At 42.9% G+C, this 21,746-nt stretch overlaps 1 protein-coding gene across 6 annotated transcripts in view; it reads left to right on the top strand.

The window, feature by feature from the left end:
- LOC148088655 (amyloid-beta A4 precursor protein-binding family A member 1-like) overlaps positions 1–21,746 on the top strand; it is a 71,889-nt gene that overhangs the window by 14,406 nt on the left and 35,737 nt on the right. For 4 of the 6 annotated variants that reach the window (XM_087798369.1, XM_087798372.1, XM_087798370.1 and 1 more), the window contains exons 3-5: positions 21,159–21,257; positions 21,332–21,371; positions 21,453–21,598. In XM_087798369.1, coding sequence (XP_087654495.1) covers positions 21,159–21,257; positions 21,332–21,371; positions 21,453–21,598 — 285 coding nt within the window. Of the gene's footprint in view, positions 1–16,049; positions 16,174–21,158; positions 21,258–21,331; positions 21,372–21,452; positions 21,599–21,746 lie in introns of those variants that run through there. The other 2 variants (XM_087798374.1, XM_087798371.1) reach the window with 2 other exon arrangements.

The following is a 21,746-nucleotide window of genomic DNA, read 5'->3' on the forward strand; positions in this document are numbered from 1 at the left end:
CTGTATCTTCTATGGTAGTGTAGTTGTTTTATATTCCTTATAAAAAGGTTTATTTTCAGAATGTCTAAATTCTGGTAGATTTAACTTTAAAATTGCCTCTAGGTAAGATTTACCTGAAGACAAGGGACACCACCCTTGTTTTATAGTGCAAGGGAAACTATTAAATGTACGTGGATAATAATTAATTAATTGGCCTAATTAATTAACAATGAAACATTCGTTTTAATCAATCTCATTTAACTGAAGTTTACCATTTTTGTCGTGATTATTTGTTCTTTACTGAGTAAGAGGCTCTTAAATTGACCGTTAATTACACCAAAAAAGAGACGCGAACGACGACGTGACGTTTTATAAATTTATTTAAAAAGTAATGAATAATGAATGACAAAAATTAGTATTTTATGGTAAGTTTCGGAACCGAGAATAAAAACGGAAAAGGGAAAATAATCGTGTACACAATCTTACTGGACTACCCTCATATTAAACAACCCAGACACAAATCAATTTGTTCAAGATGAAGTGATCTTACATTGACCGTTGATGTTGAATGGCAGTTTAGGCAGCAGCTGGAGACCAGATGAAGGTGGCAAGCGAGTGGATGCCAATGGAGTTGGAGGTGAGGATGGGGTGAAGGAGATGACGATGAGGATGACGATGACACTGTCACGGGTGGAACACGGCAGGAGACCCAGATGCGGAAGTGAACAATAATCCTCGGAGGAATAGTTCAAACACAAAGTCTTTTAATAATCCACACGGTCGGAACGGACCGGAACAAAAACAGAACAGGCGCTCGGGACGGAGGCAGGACGCGGCAGGAGATCGGGGTCTCAAAACAGCAACTAAAAAACAAAGGGGAAAAAGACTCACGTGAGTAACAGAAATCGCTGACAACGTCAGGGGTCTTCGCAAGACAGTTCAATAACAAGCGAGCGCGGAGCGAGATCTAAGATGCCAACCTGGTCAAGAAACTGAATACTCTGGCGAGTTCTTCCGGTTAGAGATGCTCCTTATCTGTGGGAAGAACCCGCCATTCAATCATCCCCAGCCGCGCACCTGCCAGTGTCTGTCAAGACAAAACAGAGGAACACGTACCAAAAACGGAAACACAACTTCAAAATAAAACCGGAAAGAACATAAACATGACAGTACCCCCCCCTCTAGGTAGCGCCTCCAGGCGTTCTACCCGGTCTTTCCGGGTGCTCCCGGTAAAAGTCTCGGAGGAGGGAGAGGTCCAGGATGAGTGAGCGGGAAATCCAGGAGCGCTCCTCTGGACCGTAGCCCTCCCAGTCCACTAGGTACTGGAAGCCCCGACCTCTGCGGCGAACCTCCAGGATCTTGTGGACTCTGTACGCGGGGTGATCGTCAATGATGAGAGGAGGAGGTGGAGGCTCGGCTGGCGCACTGAGAGGACTGGTGGTGACAGGCTTCAGGAGAGAGACGTGGAAGGTGGGGTGGACCTTGAGCGACGGAGGGAGCTTGAGGCGCATGGCCGTGGGATTTATGATCCTCTCGATCTCGAACGGCCTCACGAACCTGGGAGCCAGCTTGCGTGATTCCACAGGAAGGGGGAGGTCCCGGGTGGATAACCAGACCTTCTGGCCAGGTGAGTACCTCGGCGCTGGCACACGGTGCTTGTCAGCGAGACACCGATTCCTTGTGGCGGTGCGGGACAAGGCCGCCCTGGTCTGGTGCCAGACAGACCGACAACGTCGTAGGTGGGCCCGAACTGAGGGAACCGCTGCCTCCCTCTCCTGAGAGGGGAAGAGAGGTGGTTGATACCCGTAAGCTGCCATGAAAGGTGACCTCCCAGTGGCAGATGAAGTTAGGGAGTTGTGAGAATACTCCACCCAGGGGATGTGCTGACACCAGGAGGCAGGGTGACGAGCCGACACGCAGCGTAGAGCTGATTCCAGGTCCTGGTTGGCCCGTTCCGTCTGTCTGTTGCTCTGCCGATGGTGGCCCGACGAAAGGCTAGCCTTAGCCCCCAGGGATTTGCAGAAGGCTCTCCACACTTGCGAGGAGAACTGGGGTCCACGATCCGAGACGATGTCCACCGGGATGCCATGGAGTCTAAAAACGTGTAGGACCAGCAGGTCCGCTGTCTCCAAGGCGGACGGTAACTTGATCAGGGGAATAAAGTGAACCATCTTGGAGAAGCGGTCCACTACCGTAAGGATCACAGTCCTACCCATGGATGGAGGAAGACCGGTGACGAAGTCCACTGAGATGTGCGACCAGGGGCGACTCGGCACAGGTAAGGGTTGAAGGAGTCCAGCGGGGGGGCGACGAGAGGACTTTCCGCGAGCACACGTGGCACATGCAGCCACAAACTCCTTGACGTCGCATGCCATCTACGGCCACCAGAGTCTCTGTCTCTGTCTGAGAAACGCCCACTGAAGCACCTGGGCACGAGCTGGCTGCGGAACAAAGAGTTTATCAGGCGGTCCAGAGCTAGGTCCTGGGTCACTCTCCTGAGCCTCCTGAACTACCCTCTCTATATCCCAGCTGGCCGCCCTAATGAAGCACCGCTTCGGGAGGATGGTCTCATCCGCCAGACCCTCCTGGGAAGGAGCAAATTGTCGGGATAAGGCATCACGCTTGACGTTCTTACCTCCCGGGCGGTAAGTCAGGGAAAAGTCGAAATCGGCCCAGAAACGGGGCCCAACGGGCCTGGCGGGAGTTCAGGCACCTGGCCTCCTGTACGTAGAGCAAGTTCCTATGATCCGTTAAAACCAGAAAGGGTACCTCTGAGCCCTCCAGCCAATGCCTCCACTCCTGAAGTGCCGCCACCACCGCCAGGAGTTCCCGGTTGCCAATGTCATAGTTCTGCTCCGCTGGGGACAGCTTCCGGGAATAAAAGGCACAGGGATGCACCTTGTTGTCCTTGGCGCACCTCTGAGACAGCACTGCCCCTATGCCAGTGTCCGTAGCATCCACCTCCATGATGAACTGACAGACTGGGTCAGGGTGTCGTAGGATAGGCGCGGAGGAGAACAGCGAGCGCAGCCGGTTGAAGGAGTCCTCCGCCTTGGAGGACCAGGTGAAAGCACTCTTAGTGGAGGTAAGCTGGGTTAGTGGAGCGGCAACCTGGCTATAACCCCGGATGAACCTACGATAAAAGTTGGCGAAACCCAAGAACCGTTGCAATTGCTTGCGGCTAACAGGCACCGGCCATTGGGACACTGCCTCCACCTTCATGGGATCTGCCCGCAGCTGACCCTGCCCTAGAATAAAACCCAAAAAACTCACGGTGGGAACTCCGAACTCACACTTCTCTGCCTTGACAAACAGTCTGTTCCCTAATAGCCGTTGGAGAACGCGGCGGACATGGCTGAAGTGTTCATCAGGAGAACTGGAAAAGATCAAGATGTCCTCAAGATAAACATACACAAAATCATTCAAAAAGTCCCCTAAGACCTCATTAATAAGTCTCTGGAAAACCGCTGGCGCATTGGTCAGGCCAAACGGCATGACCAGATACTCGAAGTGTCCTTGGGGGGTCTTAAAAGCCGTCTTCCACTCATCGCCCTCTCTAACACGAACCAAGTGATACACACTTCTAAGGTCCAGTTTAGTGAAGATCATGGCCTTGTTCAGAGGATCAAAGGACGGGTCTATGAGTGGGAGGGGATAACGATTCTTGACGGTTATGCTGTTTAACCCCCGGTAGTCTATACAGGGTCTCAGGGACTTGTCCTTCTTACTAATAAAAAGGAACCCTGCACCAAGAGGCGAAGAAGAGGGGCGAATTAAACCGGTGGTCAGTGACTCCCCGATATAAGTGTCGAGGGCCTGACGCTCCGGACGAGAAACCTTGTACAGTCGACTACAGGGAAGTGGAGAACCAGGAAGTAGGTCGATGGCGCAGTCATAGGGACGGTGCGGTGGTAGGGATAGCGCCCTCTCTTTGCTAAAAACCTCACCCAAACTGTGATACTCCGGAGGAACGGAGGAAAGATCAGGAGGGGGAGAAATGGGAAGTGGAGGACGAGAGGTAGTGGGTGCAGACCGGAGACACTGTGAATGACAATGAGGGCTCCAACCAAGTACCATGGAGTTCACCCAATCCAAGTGAGGATTATGGATACGAAGCCAGGGGAGACCGAGAACTATAGGAGAAGAGGGAGATGAAATGAGAAGAAAACAAATTACCTCAGAGTGGTTACCCGAAATAGTGAGGGAAAGGGGAGTGGTCTGGTGAGTCACGTCGAGGAGCAGTCGGCCATCTATGCCGCAGACCGGGCGGGGAACGTCCAGTCTAACCAGGGGAATGTTAAGGGAAAGGGCGAAGTCTCGGTCAATGAAGTTGTCGTCAGCGCCAGAGTCGATCAGAACAGCTTCAGCAGTCGAAGTCATGTCAACAGTCAATAGTCCAGGTAGAATGATCCGGTGAGTGGGGTCATGAGAAGAGCGGGTGTGTCCCACCCGAGCACTAACCTTAGGGCGACTAGGGCAGACACGTAGTAGGTGACCAGGCTCTCCACAGTACAAGCACAGTCCCCTCGTGAGCCTGTGGGAGCGCTGTTCGGGAGACAAACGTGTACGACCCAGCTGCATCGGCTCGTCGGGTGGCGGCGTCGGAGTCGCAGGAGTCAACTGAGGAGCTGGTCGGTCAAAGATGGAAAGAGAAGGAGAGAAAACGTCCTTGCCACGTTCCCTGCGGCGTTCCCTCAACCTATTATCGATGATGGCTAGGCTGATAAGAGCCTCTAACCCCTCTGATTCATCCCGTGTGGCGAGTTGATCCCTGACGGAGCTACTTAACCCCTGGGTAAACGCGGTTATAAGTGCGGGCTCATTCCAACCACTCTCGGCGGCTAATATACGGAAATCTACAGAGTAATGCCCCACAGACTCTTCTCCCTGTCTTAACCTAAGTAACTTGCGAGAGGACACAGCGGGAGAGCGATGTGGCAGGTCGAAAACCCGGCGCATCTCGTCAGTAAAACCGTCATAATTCGCTAGAGCCGGAGAGTTAGACTCCCACAGAGAAGTAGCCCAGTCCGCTGCTCTACCCCGGAGGAGATTTATCAGATACGCGATCTGGGCGCGACCCGTGGAAAACGAGGAGGGCTGCTGGCTAAACACTAACTGGATCTGGAGTAAAAAACGTGCACAACCACCCACTTCTCCACTATAATGTTCCGGCGTGGGTATCGTGGGTTCGCGTAGAGCCGGCAGTCTTTCAGGTTGAGCAGGAGCGGAGACAGTCTGTGCGCGCACAGAGGCTGCGGCGGCTGCAACAGGTGGACCCGTGTCACTTCCTCGAGAGAGCAAAGTCTGGTTCCTTGAGAACCGAGGGCTCGGCGGAGCTCCTTTACTTCCGCTGCATCCATCTGGTGGCCAGAGTATTCTGTCACGGGTGGAACACGGCAGGAGACCCAGATGCGGAAGTGAACAATAATCCTCGGAGGAATAGTTCAAACACAAAGTCTTTTAATAATCCACACGGTCGGAACGGACCGGAACAAAAACAGAACAGGCGCTCGGGACGGAGGCAGGATGCGGCAGGAGATCGGGGTCTCAAAACAGCAACTAAAAAACAAAGGGGAAAAAGACTCACGTGAGTAACAGAAATCGCTGACAACGTCAGGGGTCTTCGCAAGACAGTTCAATAACAAGCGAGCGCGGAGCGAGATCTAAGATGCCAACCTGGTCAAGAAACTGAATACTCTGATGAGTTCTTCCGGTTAGAGATGCTCCTTATCTGTGGGAAGAACCCGCCATTCAATCATCCCCAGCCGCGCACCTGCCAGCGTCTGTCAAGACAAAACAGAGGAACACGTACCAAAAACGGAAACACAACTTCAAAATAAAACCGGAAAGAACATAAACATGACAGACACAGTCAGGAACTTTGAGGGGATCAAAGTTCTTTCGATGAGGGGGCCAAGCGATCCACCGAACGTTTAGATGAATCACAGTGTCGGCTTCCTGGTTGTAGACAGCACTGAATGCCTGGAATGTTCACTTTGCTGAGGGAAAGTCTTTTAGGTCAGGAACAATTGCTTCTTACCGGGAGGTAAAGATGATTCACGGGTTGCTTGCTTCTTGATGGAGATCCGCAGTCGGGGAGACGTGCTGCGAATATTGGAACAATCGGACCGGTCTGGTCAAGATTGAAAAAGACTCACGAAAACTTTGCGGAGTCTGGAAGGATGCTGGAAGCGGGTCCTTCAGCGCGGTCCTCAGTTTGGGCTTGCAGGAGCTGAAGTCAGGAGGCCGGAGTTTTGTCTTGAAGGCAAAGTTGGTGATGACCCAGTTTATCACGTAGGAGGTGATAAACTCTGATGTTAAGAGGCACGCTCCGTTTTTGCGGAACAACACGATTTTCTCTAAGTTGAACACAGTTCTTATGCTAAAACTCAGCGATCGTAAAAAGGGGCAAACCCTTATGATTGGTTGACATCCCCCCTCCTCACCTTCCCAGTTGTCTTTTCTTCTCGTCACAAAAGAAAAAATAATTGTAAATTAAAAATGCTTTAAATCGATTTGTACTTTCTAGATTCTATTCCCACGGAGTGCGGACATTAAAATAACACCAAACATGACAAATTTAGTATAAGGATTAGCAAAATGAAGGTTTTGATAATGATTAATTCTATTCATATATTTCATATGTGATTTCTTTCTTAATTTTGATAATTTAAAACTGGATGGTGTTGAAGGCGCTGGAGAAGTCCAAAAATGTAATTCTCACAGCACCGTTGCCTCTGTCCAGGTGAGAGAAAGATCGGTGTAGCAGGAAGATGAGAGCATCTGCATTCAGATTTGTGAGTGGGATGGGGTGATCAAACCTGTTAAAGAACTGGTTTAACTGGTTTTCCCTTCCCACACGGCTCTCCATGGGGGGTTTTCTCTTGGAGCTGCAGCCAGTGATCTTTCTTCATGCCTTCCCACACCTCCCTCATGTTGTTTTCCTGCATCTTTTGTTCAATCTTCCTCCTGTACTGCTCCTTCGCCTCTCTGAGCTGGACTCTGAGTTCCTTCTGTATCCGCTTGAGCTCCTGGGTGTCGCCATCCTTGAAGGCCCTCTTTTTCTGGTTCAGAAGACCCTTGATGTTGCTTGTAATCCAGGGCTTGTTGTTAGCAAAGCAGCGTACAGTTCTTACTGGAACAACAACGTCAATACAGAAGTTGATATACTCAGTTGTGCAGTCAACCACCGCCTCAATGTTCTCATTGTGTGATACATGCAAAGCATCCCAGTCTGTGGTCTCAAAGTAGTCCTGTAGGGCCAGTTCAGCCTCAGGAGACCACTTCCTGAATGAGTGTGTGACTGTAGGCAGCCTCCTCATATAGTGGATATAGTGAGGTTTTAACAGGACCAGATTGTGATCAGCTTTTCCCAGTACATGTATGCATCCTTCACGTTTGCTTACATCAGATCTAAAGTCCTATTCCCCCTGGTGTTACAGTCCACGTACTGGTGGAAAGCAGTCAGTGTTTTGTCCAGAGTAACATGATTAAAGTCCCCAGAGATTAACACAAGAGCCTCTGGATGCTGTGTTTGTAGTTTAGCCACAGCGCTGTGGATGACGTCACACATAGCCTCCGTGTCAGCCCGTGGAGGGATGTAAACAATGACAACAATGGCGTGGCTGAACTTTTTGGGCAGGTAATATGGTCTTAAACTTACTGCCAGGAGTTCAACGTCCCTGCAGGAGGTGGAGATTTTAATCTTCACATGTCCAGAATTGCACCATTGTTTGTTTAAATACAGCGTGAGTCTGCCTCCTTTGCGCTTTCCACAGGCTCTTGTGTCCCTGTCCGTTGCATTATAATTTAAAAATCTATTCAGTGTTTTAGCGAACTAGCTCTCGTGTTAACGCACCACAGAAAGTTACATTACACGCAATGAAACATTATTTCTGAGTCGACTTAAAGCAATAATTATATCTTACCTCAATAGACGAGTGACGCCCACCTTGTTCCGTCAAGTTACTGCACAAGCTCGAGCAACAAAAACGCTTTTTCTGGGACGAGTAACAACAAGTGACTTCAACATCCGGAGATTTGGAGGAAGTTACGTGTGCGGCACTTTGAAAACTTTTTAGCTGACACTGAAACTACAAAACTTAACTCAGTCTTTAAACAAGCACAAATCTACAATTGTATTCCATGGCGTTTTTAAACAAATAAGCACAATATCTCATTTTATTCCTGTGGTGTGACAGGTTTTTATTCTGTGCACGATCAGATTCTATGTCTGAGCTGTGTAAAAAATTAAGGTCAAATACAGATTAAATGCGCATTTTTTAAGTTAAATAAACAATGAACATTTATAAGGAAATTGATCATTACTTTGTCAATTTGTGTTTTTCTAAATTCCAGTTTATTAGCGTGTGTGACGTCATCTCTGCAGGATCGCGATTACTGTTGACAAACGTCACGTAGATCGCTCATAATCGCCATTAAATAAAAAGAAAACATGTGTCCATAAACGCAATCTCAATGTAAGGGTCTATTTTTATACAAAAGCTCACCGGATTATAAAGAGGATCAAGCGAAATAGCACATCCAGTGGAGTCAGATCCCAGATAACGGGCGGACATTTGACGTTAGCAGGCGCTTTATGTTCCTCCTGGGGCTCATGGCAGCAGCTCACAAAACCAGGCCTACCAGGCAGTGGGTGGAACTGCTCCTGTCAACCTCAACCTTTGCTAGACCCTATCTCCTCAACGTGGCGAAAGGATCAGCAGCTTATACTGTTTTTGAGCGATTACATCCCCCTGAGGCCCGCGGCACCAGTGGATTTGGATCCTGGGCCAGCAGGACCCTAGTGATGCTGCTGTCAGGAGCGGCGTCTAGCTGGGGGTACGTTGATCCCGTCGGGCTTCGCCTTTGGTTTAAACCTATAGCGAAGCGGTTAGAGGGTGGGGCACCAAATGATGTAGAACCCCTGAGTTATCATCATAATCTCAGTTTCTACGAATTGGTGCGAAGCCCTCTAACTTCGTCGCCCAGCAGCCGCCTTTCTCGCTGAGTTTTCAGTTGGAGGAAGTGCGGCAGGTATTGAACTCGGAACCCAGCTGGGTGCCATTAAGCTTTCTCAGAGGAAGGGCCTCAAGGATAAACCAATAGCAAATCGGTCAGAGAGCTTCACACCAATTCGTAGAACCTGAGATTATAACGATAACTCAGGGGTTTTAAAAGGTCAGATGAGGACCAAACAACTATCTTTTGCAAATGCTGTTTCACGGTGGCAACACTATCAATTTGCTTCACCACCTTAGCCAGAAACTCAAGCTCAGATCAATCTGCAAGTAGGAGACATCCATTTAAGCTTTAAACAAGTGGTGAGTCGAGATAATGAACGCAATCACATTCCACCTGGTCAAGGATATGGTTCCTGTAAATACCGCAGATGATAATGACGGCTAACTGCACTGATTAGGCAAACTATATTCAATTAAAAATATATATATTGACTGCAACCATTATTATTCACATCTTTAACTTAATTACTGCCACCCTTTTCGAAACCATACTTTGAAAGGGTCATGCTTTTACCTGTGTCTGGTCAAAAAACATGATGCAGTCATTATGACGGTAAAATGGGCTATTTAAAGCCAATTAATTGAAGTTATTATTTTCTTAATGGAAGAAATTAAATGAGCAAGAAAAGCATCATTAAAAATACTGTCAAATACCGTGAAACCTATATGATTAAAAAAAAAAAGTGATATGAAAATGTTGTCATTCGAACACATTGCTACTGTAACTAGTGTGCCATGGCACAGTGGTTGAAAAACACTGCTGTAGGGGAGGTCTGAGGGTTTAGAGAAGGAAAACGATCCGCTATTTCCTTTTTGTTTATTTCCGCACTTCAGTGCCGACATGATAGAAGAAAATTATCACTTTGTTTCGCAGGACATGCATCGGTTTCCCGCGAACTGAGCGACATCAGAGAGGAGCTGTGGCTCGTCAAGATATCACCAAATAAATAATAAATCCCACCCCCTTGTACACACACACATAACAAATTATAAATGACCTCAAGCTAACAACTTAGCTCGTTAGCATACGGCGAAGACGGACAGGTTTTCATTTGTTTGGATCAGCGATCTTAAAAAACGTTGAATACAACTGAGACGAGATGAAAATAACTTGTTGCTTTAGCAAAGGTGGTTGAAAAGATGAGTGACTTGATCCCTCGTGTTTAAGTAGCTCTGATAAGTTAGTCTTACTTCTGAGTATATACTGAGCAAGTAAGGCAGCGCGGCAGCAAGACGCGTTGCACAGTTGACTGACAGACAGACACGTAAAAGACAACAAGACATAAAATAACAAATTGACACCTTTACAGAAAGTGACACTGATTGGTCGAATTGTGGATTTAAGAAATGAAAAATTATAATTTATCGCACATGTTTTCGATATGCATATCTCACGTGCCAATATCTCAATATCGATAATTTTTTTAGATATATCGTGCAGCCCTACTCTGAACCCTTAGTCAAAATGAGGTTGAGTAGAAAATTAATTAAATTTATATTTTTGGTGAACTAAACTTTAAATTGAAGGGTTCTAAAACTTAGACTGACCTGGATTTCACAATCATGCTGTGGCAGTTATGGTAGTTGGTCTTCAACCTCTCCTGCTTCAATTCAAAACTTGAGTTAGGGTTAGCTCAACACACTTTAAAGTTCAAATAATACTATATAAGAGGAAATAAAAACAGGTCCTGGCAAATCAACAGGGTAAGGGAGATCCTGCATCCAGTTGCATGCCCACTGATGTGATGCAAGTTTTGCATTCTCTCTGTATTCGTTATTTATTTTGTATTTACAGAAGACATGCTACAACCATTGTCTAAAGCAGAAAGAGCAAGGTAGAAAATATATTAAAACAAATGAAAATGAAATTGATGGGAGAAAAATTGGCTTCATGTTAACACTGAAAATACAAACTATAATACGCTTTCAATAGTATATAGTTTATACACAAATGTGTTTAATATGTAGAATTTGGTCATACATGTAAAAATATCATTCATATATATATATATCAGTTAATTCAACTTACTATCAAAGTATATTTTTTCTAACGTTGTCTTGGTATGGAATGAACAAATATAGTTTTTTTTGGTACATGCTGGCAGGTTCCAGTCTTCTGTGACTGCACCAAAATATGTTCTGGTTATTGAAAATTAGTGATCAGTTAATTAATCTTCATGGTACAGTTTCCTTTTTTTAAGCTAAGTAGTTGGCATTTTTCACTTTCTATTAAAAAATGATGTAAGGTGTCTTCTGGGGCATGGGCTTGCCCAGATATTCTGCCCTCCTGATGCCTGCCCCTCTTCTTCGCTTCTGCGATCTTCTTGCGCTGCTGGGGGCCGCCTCGGTTTCGCCTGCTTTTTCGGTTGGTGTCACAGTCGGAGCTGGTAGTTTATCGGCCCGCTGGGTCCGGCCCTCTGACTTGGTTAGGGGTGGCATAGCTTCTCAGTCGCCCACACACACACACACCACTCATGCATAGTCCGTTTTTCCTTGCCACAGTGGACTTATCGCAAGCTCTTGGAAGGGGACTAGAGCTGTATTGTTAGTCTAGACTCTAGAGCAAGCTAAACTAAAAAGGTAAATAAGCCTCAAATCCTCATAATAAAACTCCCGAAACATTTAAAAGATTACTCACTTACACCATCCAAATGTAGGCTATGCAGCTCTCGTTCGAAAAGATGTAAAACAACAACAACTAAGCTTAAACACTGTCTTCTGTATTTTTGTCACTGGTGAAGACATGTTAATAAAGTGCAAATAAAAATATAACAACATAAAAAATTATGTAATGTTTCAATACAATAGCTGTTTATAGTGATAGATAAAGAGCAGAGTACAATTATTTATTTTAAAAAAATAATAGTGCCTCATCAGTCCATAACTATTGCTAATGTGATATACATACCATTAAGCGCATACATTACACATTTTCGGGTTACCCATAAATATTCATACAAACTTACACGTAGCTGAATAATTGATAAAGTGCAGCGGGGGAGGGAGACAGGTAAAGGGCATGGAAAGGTCAATAATTTAGGAAGGATCAGATGACTGATGAACATCTGTTTTGAAAAAACATGCTTAAATCAGATAACTAACTGAATAATAACAGAAACTAAATATTTATGAATGAAATTAATAACATTAAATATTTGCTATAAACATATTAGTATAGTTAAATGCAGTTTTAACAAGAAAAGCCTTTTGGTTAAGCAGAAGACTGTAACTGCTTGTCTGTTTAAACATATTGTGACCTCAGCCATAACTGGAAAAACCATCAACAACCCTTACCCTCAGTTATAGAATGGATCAAGTAGAGAATCTTGAGGCAAAACAAGCTCCTTCTTTTTTTTACTCTCTCATACTCTTACTCGATTTAACAACCCCATTGTCACTGGACCGCCATTGGTTTTGGCGCACCACTACGTACGGACCGTGAGGCCGCAGCCACCGGCAAAACTCGAGGTTAGGGGTGTTTGTTTGTACGTTAACGAACATTGGTGCAAACACGTCTTAGTGAGGGAGAGATTATGCACGAAGGATGTTCAACTGCTCTCTGTGTAACTGCGACCCCCATACTTACTTTGGGAATTCCCACAAATATTCATAACTGTTGTTTACATACACCCGAAAGCTTGTGAGAGCTTGGCATCGAATCTGATACTTCAAACTGTGAAAAAACTCCAATCATTGTCCCCTGACACTCCCAATTTAATTATGGGCGACTTTAATCACTGCCTGCTGAACAAAACTATAAGGAACTTTTACAAATATGTCATCTGTCCTACCAGACAAGGGAAAACATTAGACCAATGCTATGGTCAATAAGCTTGGGACAGTATCAGAACTATGACAGGGCTAAATGACAAAGCTAAGACAAAAGTGAGGCTTGAGGGCTTCACCTCAGATATGGCGCTGGCAGAGGCACTCAACAATTTTTACAGCAGATTTGTTTTGCATGGCTTCAGTAATGAAACGGCGGTTTTAAAAAGAAGTCTGTTAAGTCTCTGCGACTCTACACATTCACTGTCCTTCCCAGGAGGTGATTAAAATCTTTAAGCGCTATAAACTGAAGACTACACTGTGCTAACCAATTAGGTCCAGTTTTTCACTGCATTTTTAACCAGTCACTCAGTCAACATAGAGTCCTGACCTTGTGGAAACAATCCACTATCATTCTGCTTGCCAAAAACAACCACCCAAAAGTTTAAAATGACTTCAGGCCAGTTGCACTCACAAGCTTTTGAAAGACTGTTAAAGAAGGACATACTGGAAAAAACTGAGCATCTTCTGGACCCTATACAATTTGCTTATCGCAGCCATACTTGATTCATCAGCACCTCGAGGGAAACAAGAACCATTTTTGGACTTTTCTTCTGGATTCAACACCATCCAACCATATCTGCTGGTGAAAAAGCTCAGAGAACATTTTAACCTGGACTGTAACACCCCGAGGTAGATGTTGGATTTCCTCACTGACAGGTCACAGAGAGTACAAGTCAACAAGCACCTATCCACACCGCCAAGGACTTCCACCGGATCCCCGCAAATTTGACAACCGTCACGTTGTTAAATTAGCATACACGGTTTTGGTGAGCTTGCTGAGTGGTACAGAAACATCCCATGGTCCTGTTCTAAATTATAATTTTTTTTAAATGGGTGAAGTCAGGCTTTTTTAGAAATCAATGTCTCCTAAACCAAGGACATGTGTATTGATTTAAGACGCCACCCTCCCACACCTGCAAACACCACACGGTTCAGCAGTTGAAATTGTAGACTCCTACAAATACCTTGGCACAATAGTTGACAACAAACTGATTTACTCACAAAACACTGATAAAGAAATGCCAGCAGCGACTGTTTTGCCTGAAGAAGCTTGCAGAATTCAAGGTTGACCGTTCTTTTATGTGTATGTTTTACAAATCCTTAATCGAGTCTGTTTTAATTATTATTATTATCAAGAGCAATTAAAGGTTCCCAAAAGCAAACACTCACTGATCTTTACAACACCCAGGTAATAAGGAAAGCAAAAATCATCGAGTCGGATAGTACTCACCTGCTTCACATAAAAAACCCTCCAGTTCCCGCCTTAGACTACCAACAGCCAAAACAAACCGCTTTAAACACTCATTCATCCCCTCTTCCATCTCGCTACTTAACTCCACATAGTAAAAAACAAAAGTGAATTTAACTTTTTAACTTACTTGAGAATTTAGAATTCATGATAAAGAAGGCTGCTGGAAAAACTATAGAGCATTGCACGTGCATTGTGTCCTAACAGCAACATAGGCAAGGAAAACACCTAAAGCATTCTTTAAATGATCAAGAAAAGTCCAGAATGGTTGCAGGTTTACCAGTCCAACCAACTAGGGGGCTCATGTACAAAGAAGAATCACCCAAATGAACATGGAATTCATTGCAGACATGTTGATACCTTTCTACGCCTCTATTTAAATATCTTTAAATTAATAAGAACCAGTAATTCTCTTCTCGGTGATCAGAAAAGCAAACTAAATGAAAACATGGATTGGAACTGGATTAACAGTTTATATTTGTTATGTCTGAAATGAATCACACATTGTTGTAAATTCTTCTATATTTGATATATTATTGTACCCCTGCACTTTTGCAATATTAGGACCAATCTGCCCTTCTTACAGTAATTTTTTATTTTATTATTATTATTATTTTTTTATTTTTTTTATTTATTTATTTGTTTATTTTCTTGTTTATTGTTTATGAAAAATTGCTGGCTATTGGTAAAAAACAATTTCCCAAAGGAGACCTCCTGAGGGATCAATAAAGTTTTACCTTACCTTACCTTTAATCTTAATATACCTGATTGGTTAAACTGTGTACTCGTAATTGGTTGAAACTAAATGGTGCAACCACTCCAACCTTTTCTTGATGGAATTAATGGCCCCTGACCTACATGGTCGAAAGTAACCTAACTGATTTGGAAGTGTAAGCCTAACCCTCATACAGGGCAACTCTTCAAGGAAAGGAAACAATCATAAGAAAAGCACCCTGAAGTTTAGAGTCTGCTTGTTGTAAAATAATTTGGACAGGTGCACAAATTTAGATCTGACCAGTTATTATCAGTCTTTCAGTTCTTTATACTGCTGCATTCATCGAAGACTTCCAGCTTTTTAATTTTAGAATTACATCCAGTGAGGCTTATATACCTGTGCTACATGTTTATGCAACCTCAATTATCGTAAAAGCATAACGGATTGTATAAAGGTTTGAAATGTACAACATTTTAATCTAGTGCTGGGTGAAAAAAATTTAAGACAAAGGAAACTAAATGAGTGAAAGAGGTTATATTTTCATTCACTTAAGGGATTCATACTATTGTCTTGAACCAAAAACTGCTTTTATAGGAAATCATTAGTTAATTTCATTTGACAATAAGCTGTAAATAGTAAAGATTTATATTTGTACTTGACCAAACAACATTTTTACTTGCTCATTAGCAAAAACAATATCTTAATGAAATCAAATGCTAACCAAATATAAAGGTCTTTTTCAAATAAAGTCCATATGTATAAAAGTAAACACATACATTTGCAAAGTGCAATTTGACAGTAGGATCTAAACTTATGTGACAGCACCAAATTATAGTCTCGGTGTTGATAATGTGATCGTACATTGTATTACTTGCATACATTGCACATTTTCATATGTGTACCCATACATTTGTGATCCAGAACACAGAACTGAATACTTAAAACAGTGCAGTGTGGAGGGAGACAGGTAAAGGGCATGGAAAGCTCAATAATTTAGTGAGTATCAGATGACTGATGAATGTCTCTGTTTTTCCATCCATTCTGTCAAAACAAAAACATTATCTTTTCTTGCCAAATAACCTCTTATAAAATATTGTGAACTGAATTAAATTGAATATTTTACTACAAGGATATTCATATATTAATATAATTTGAAACGGTTTAAAGTCGAGAAGACATTAAAGGAACCTGAAACCAGGGTGTCACCTGATAAGCAAAAGTCTGTCTACTGTTGCTGCTTGCGCGTCTAAACACATTGACCCTGCAGTCGTAGCAAGGAAAAGCATCAACATTTTTATCCCTCAGTCATGGAAAACTATTGGATGTATCAAGTAGAGAAGCAACAAGCTAAACAGCAGCAGGAGCCAGAGGAGGAAGAGGTTTGAGTCTTCATTTTCTTGTGACTCATTGATACTTCATAATTCTGTCGAAAATAGAATGTTGTGTTTTGATGGATTTATCAGAAATTATTAATCCACAAGCTAAAAAATGTATGCTAACCTTAATCAAATATATATTAAATATATTTTAAATATTTTCACAACACACTCAAAACCACAATATGCACATTTTTATTTAATTTTCCCTTAATAACTGAATCATTTATAGTGCCATTATCATGATGTGAAGTTGATTGCAAAACAATAGGCTTTTTGATATAGGGTGGAGCAACAACAATTAAAAAACACCATGCCATGCAGTCTAATTTGTCTGGTTGGATTTTCTGATTGACACTTCTTCATCCACACAATACTTTTTTTCTGTTAAAACATATTCTAAGGAAAGCAGTTATGCTACCCTCAAGAAGCTCAAAAAACATGGCAATATTACCTGCGCAATCTAATACAAACTAAGTCGTGGCCTGTGTTCGTTGCTGTTCCTCTGCATATCGCCAATTTGAACAAAAATATGGATTTGTGATAATAATTGTTGCTGCTGATTGCTTAATAAAGCGCGAGAAAAATCAACCTATTCATTTTCTCGACTCACCATTGCTACTTTTTATGATAAATTAGATGTTTTATTGTTTGAACCAATATCCGGATTTTAGATTTTAGACATTTTTTGTTTTTACGCTGTAGCTTTTTAAACTGCTTAGAAGGGCAGAACAAATTCCATGTCTTATTATTATTATTAGTAGTAGAAGTAGTGGTGATAAGGTAAGGTAATACTTTATTGATTAAAAAATAAATCAACATAAAATAAAAACAAGAATATAAAGAGAAAGAACAAGATGACACATTCTAATTCTAAAGACAAAGAACAGTGATCAAAGAAAACACAACAAAGACAAAGGATACAAAGACTAACATAGAACAGAACATCCAGATACTTTCACTCCACTCCTGCCCCCGAACTCAGAATTGTACAATCTAATAGCCCGAGGAATGAATGAGTCCTTGAGTCTATTTGTTTTGCACCTGGGAAGGAGCATTCGTGCACTCATTCTGCTTCTCTGCTCACTGATGGACAGTAGTTTGTTCAATGATCTCCTCTCAGCAACTGTCACCAGTGAGTCCAGATCCATGATGTTGTTGTTGTTGTCCATTATGTACATGCTCCGCCCTCTAATGGGCTTTGCTATTGTTTTCTCCCATTATGCATTCGACTCATCACCTGCATGAATTTAATCTACTCTACGCCAAAATGGGGGAAAGGGTCCGCCCTCTTGATTAGGCCCTCTTCTCCCACCGTTTGTCTCCCTTTTTTACTTAGTCACCTCGAATCTATAATTCAACGATTCCCCTGATGGCCTGAGAGCCGACTCGACCAGGGGCATAGCGTCTTCAGCCTTTGATCGGCTGCTTGAACGTGAGCTCTTGCAATAATTGCCAAAAACAGGCGTTTTAACGTCTACTTGTCCGAATATTATGCTCATATCGCTAAAGATATGTCTCAAGCATCACGGATCTAGGATCGCGATGCTCTTTTCAACTTCAGAGAGTAGATGGAAGACTTCACTCATGACAGTTACCAACGTCCCGTTGGTGTGTTTCCTCCATCGCTTCTCATCGACTCGGACTCTGTGGAATATCGTTTGATCTCTCGGGTACCGGGCGATTTCCGTAGGTCTGGATTACAGGTCAGGATGAGACGCGCAGTCGCGATCACTCGGAAGAACTCTGACGTCATCCGACATCATCGATGTTTGATCGACGTTCCTCTCACTGAAGAGTGTAATGACACGTCAGCGCTGCCTTTAATTTTGAGCAACATGTTTCTGAACCTACTCATCAAAAAGGCCACATTTTAGACTTAGTTTTTAATCTTGGCCTGGACATTTCAAATGTATCTGTACATGATGTCCATCTGAGTGATCATTCTCTTGTCTTATTTAACCTGGACTTCATCCCTGAACCTAAGCCTTTGAATCGGCCTCAGACCACGAGTCAACCACTCTACCATCGGAGCTATGACGCCACCATCATCAGAAAACTGGTAGCAGCAAATAAGAAAAACCCCAAAGTGTTGTTTTACACGGTTAATTCTCTTGTGTCTCCTGCTCCTCAAATCATGCCTGTCTTCTGTGAAGCTGACAGCAATGCATTGTTGAGTTTTTTCATTGACAAAATTAAATTGATCAAAGAGAAAATCTCTCCCCCTTTGTTTGGAACCCCTACTGTCTCTGAGCCCTTCTATCTTGGTCTTCCTTCACTGCTGTATCTTTTGGTGATATTTCGGCACTAGTGAACAAGATGAAACCCTCCTTTTGCTCAGATGACGTCCTTCCTTGTAGGCTTTTTATCAAAGTATTTGATGTAATTGGTCCCTGGGTTACCAATATGGTGAACCTCTCCCTTTTCACAGGGGTTTTTCCCAATGCATTTAAACATGCAATTGTGGAGCCTGTGCTCAAAATCCAGGATTAGACCCAACTGACCTCAGTAATTTCAGACCTATTTCTAAGCTCCCTTTCTGTGTCTGAGCAGCTGTCTTTGTTCCTGGATAAGAGCGACATCCATGAGAAGTTTCAGTCTGGCTTCCTTAAACATCACTCTACGGAGACAGCTTTATTGAAAGTGTCCAGTGACATCATGATATCGGCTGACTCGGTTAAATTCACTGTTCTGGTTTTCTTTGATCTGTCCTCAGCCTTTGACACAGTTGATCACCAGATCCTGCTGAGAAGACTGGGGAATGAAGTGGGACTGTCTGGGTCTGAGTAAGAATGGTTCTCATCATACCTTTCTGGGCGCAGTTTTAGTGTATCTGCCAATCAAATGTGGTCTGAATCGGCAGATCTGTTGTGTGGATCCCTCAAGATTATATTCTGGGTCCTTTATTGTTTTTGCTGTACTTGATTCTCCTCGGTAAAATCATTCAGAGATTTCCTGATGTTTCTTATCACATTTTTGCAGATGAGATCCAGCTCAACTGCTCTTTTGATCCAACTGAGCCCCAGAGGCTGAACAGCTTAGTCAATTGTTTGCTAGAAATCAAACAATGGCTGAGTGAAAACACTTTGCAGCTAAATGTGGACAAAACTGAAACTCTGGTGATTGCTTCTGATGATAAGATTCCAGGGTTGAGTCAGTACTTGGGTAACTTAAGTCAGTATGTCAAACTTAGCCTGAGAAACCTGGGTGTTGTATTTGATAAAGACATGCCTCTTGTTCAACACTGCAGAAAACTGACCAGAAACATGCGTTTGTGTCTTCTCGCCTGTCTTAACAAGAAGGAGCTGTCTCGCCTGCAGTTGATTCAGAACCCTGCAGCGAGAATTCTGACCTGCTCAAGTAGAAGAACTCACATTTCTCCAATCCTTAAAACTCTACACTGGCTTCCAGTTTCTTTCAGGATCAACTTTAAAATTCTGGTTCTTACTTTCAGAGCTATTCAAAGTCAGGCTCCTCCTTACATCACTGATCTGATCCAGCCTTACACCCCAGCTCGGGCTCTGAGATCAAAATCTACTGATGGTTCCACTCACAAGGTTCAGGACCAGAGGAGAGAAATCCTTCCAGGCTGTTGCTCCTAAGCTTCGGAACGATCTTCCTCTCTCTTTTTGCTTGATGGAGTCTACTGACTCCTTTAAGAAACATCTTAAGACGTTTTTATTTGTTCAGGCTTTTCCTTGATTTTCTGGAACTCCTGTTGTGTTATCAGTTTTATCTTGCCCTTTAAAGTATATACTTTATTGAATATTTTATTGATTGTTTAAGCGCTTTGTGACCCTGGTCTGGAAAAGCGCTATACAAATACAAATTACTTACTTACTTACTTTATTCAGAGGAGTGATGGCTGAAGGTATCTGTCAAGCTGCATCACAGTCGTGTACAGATACATATGCGGTTTTATTTACGTGACATGACTGCTCGTTCTCTGTCTCACACATTGTTGGAGACAAAACTGGCAGAACCTTATCCTCAACAGGGTGAGGTTAGGTGGGATGGTTTTTGTTTCTTGGGAACAGATTTAAGATCTCTGTCCCAGTTAGGATTGAAATTTTCCCTAAGGCCTTTGCCAATAGCAAAGTCCGTCAAAGGGTGGAGCATGTACGTGATATAAATATTAACTAACTTAAATATATAAATACTTAATTATATAATATAACTCCAGTTCTATTATTACATGCGAAGCCCAAACTAACTGTGTGCTCAGCTGGGTCATATCTCTATCATTGAGTTTCCGTAGATTACATTTATTTAATAATGTCATCTGTAGCCAAATACCCATTCTGGTACTATTAGTGCGAGCAGGACTGGTGATCTAAAAGCCAGTCTTTGACAGCCCGTGAGAAGGGATGAAAATATGCTTTGTTCCTTAGATTGTCTGGGAGCCCGTTCCATTCTTTGATACCTTTGTATGAAACGGCTGATTGAGAGAATACAGTTTCTTTTGGGAGCATTGCAGTCTCCCCTGGACACTTGTTGTGGTTGTTGTTGTTGTTGTTTTTACACATTTGTGGCTATTTTTGACAACATTTTTGGCCTATTCTATGTTTTTATTGTTAAATATGCAGCTTTTATGAAAATTAATTACTATAGAAACTAAGTTTTCCTTAGTAAATATATGTTCTAGTGTATATTTTTTTTGGTTCCTGTTGGATGAATAGTGAAATAAGATGCCTTTTACTTCTTACAATTGTAAATTTGACTCCAGAGAAGTCAATGCCTCACCAGCCAGGGACCTCATCGCACATCCTTGATTCAAATAAATGTAGAGAAGAGAGATACAGTATAATAGTTAAAATGTTCAATTTAGGTTAGCTGGCTATATATGAGAAATATACCCTTACATTTCTAAAGTCATTTTTCATCAGTTAATTTATGTAAGTCATTTTATGAAATTAAAATCACAAAGCACTTGATTGAGAGAAATTGTCTTTTGGAAAGAATAACTCAAAACTTTACTCCCCCTGCAGGCATTGAGCCAAAGCTCTTCAACTCCAGCAGGAGCTGAATCATCAATCAGTCACTTGTTGCTGGGAGACAACTTAGAGCCAACTCTCTCCAGTAAAGAGGTGAAATTTGTAGTTCTTCTGTTGTTGTTTTCGGTTTGTGTTTCCCTCCACCAAATCCTGTTTTTGGTCAACAGCCGAGAAAAAGCCTTGCATCCTTCCCTACCTATGTGGAAGGTGAGTTTGTCGCCCTTGCTAATCATCTTTTTTGATTATTAACATTTATAACTGCCTGTACTTTTCCACTTGATCCTGAAGTCCCTGGCCCATGTGATCCAGAAGACTTGATTGATGGGATCATCTTCGCAGCCAACTACCTCGGTTCCACTCAACTGCTGTCTGACAAGACGCCATCCAAAAATGTTCGGATGATGCAGGCTCAGGAAGCTGTAAGTCGTATAAAGGTAACCACTATTCACTGTAATCACATTCATTTTTAATTCATTAATTAACATTTGAATTTTGAGTCAACTATTACTTTAAATGTTTTTGTCATTCATTATTCATATCATATATAACTTTATATCTGTAATACAGTATTGTAGTTTGTCC

Source organism: Callionymus lyra, chromosome 1, assembly GCF_982586985.1.
Source record: "Callionymus lyra chromosome 1, fCalLyr1.hap1.1, whole genome shotgun sequence".
Classification (NCBI taxonomy): domain Eukaryota; kingdom Metazoa; phylum Chordata; class Actinopteri; order Syngnathiformes; family Callionymidae; genus Callionymus; species Callionymus lyra.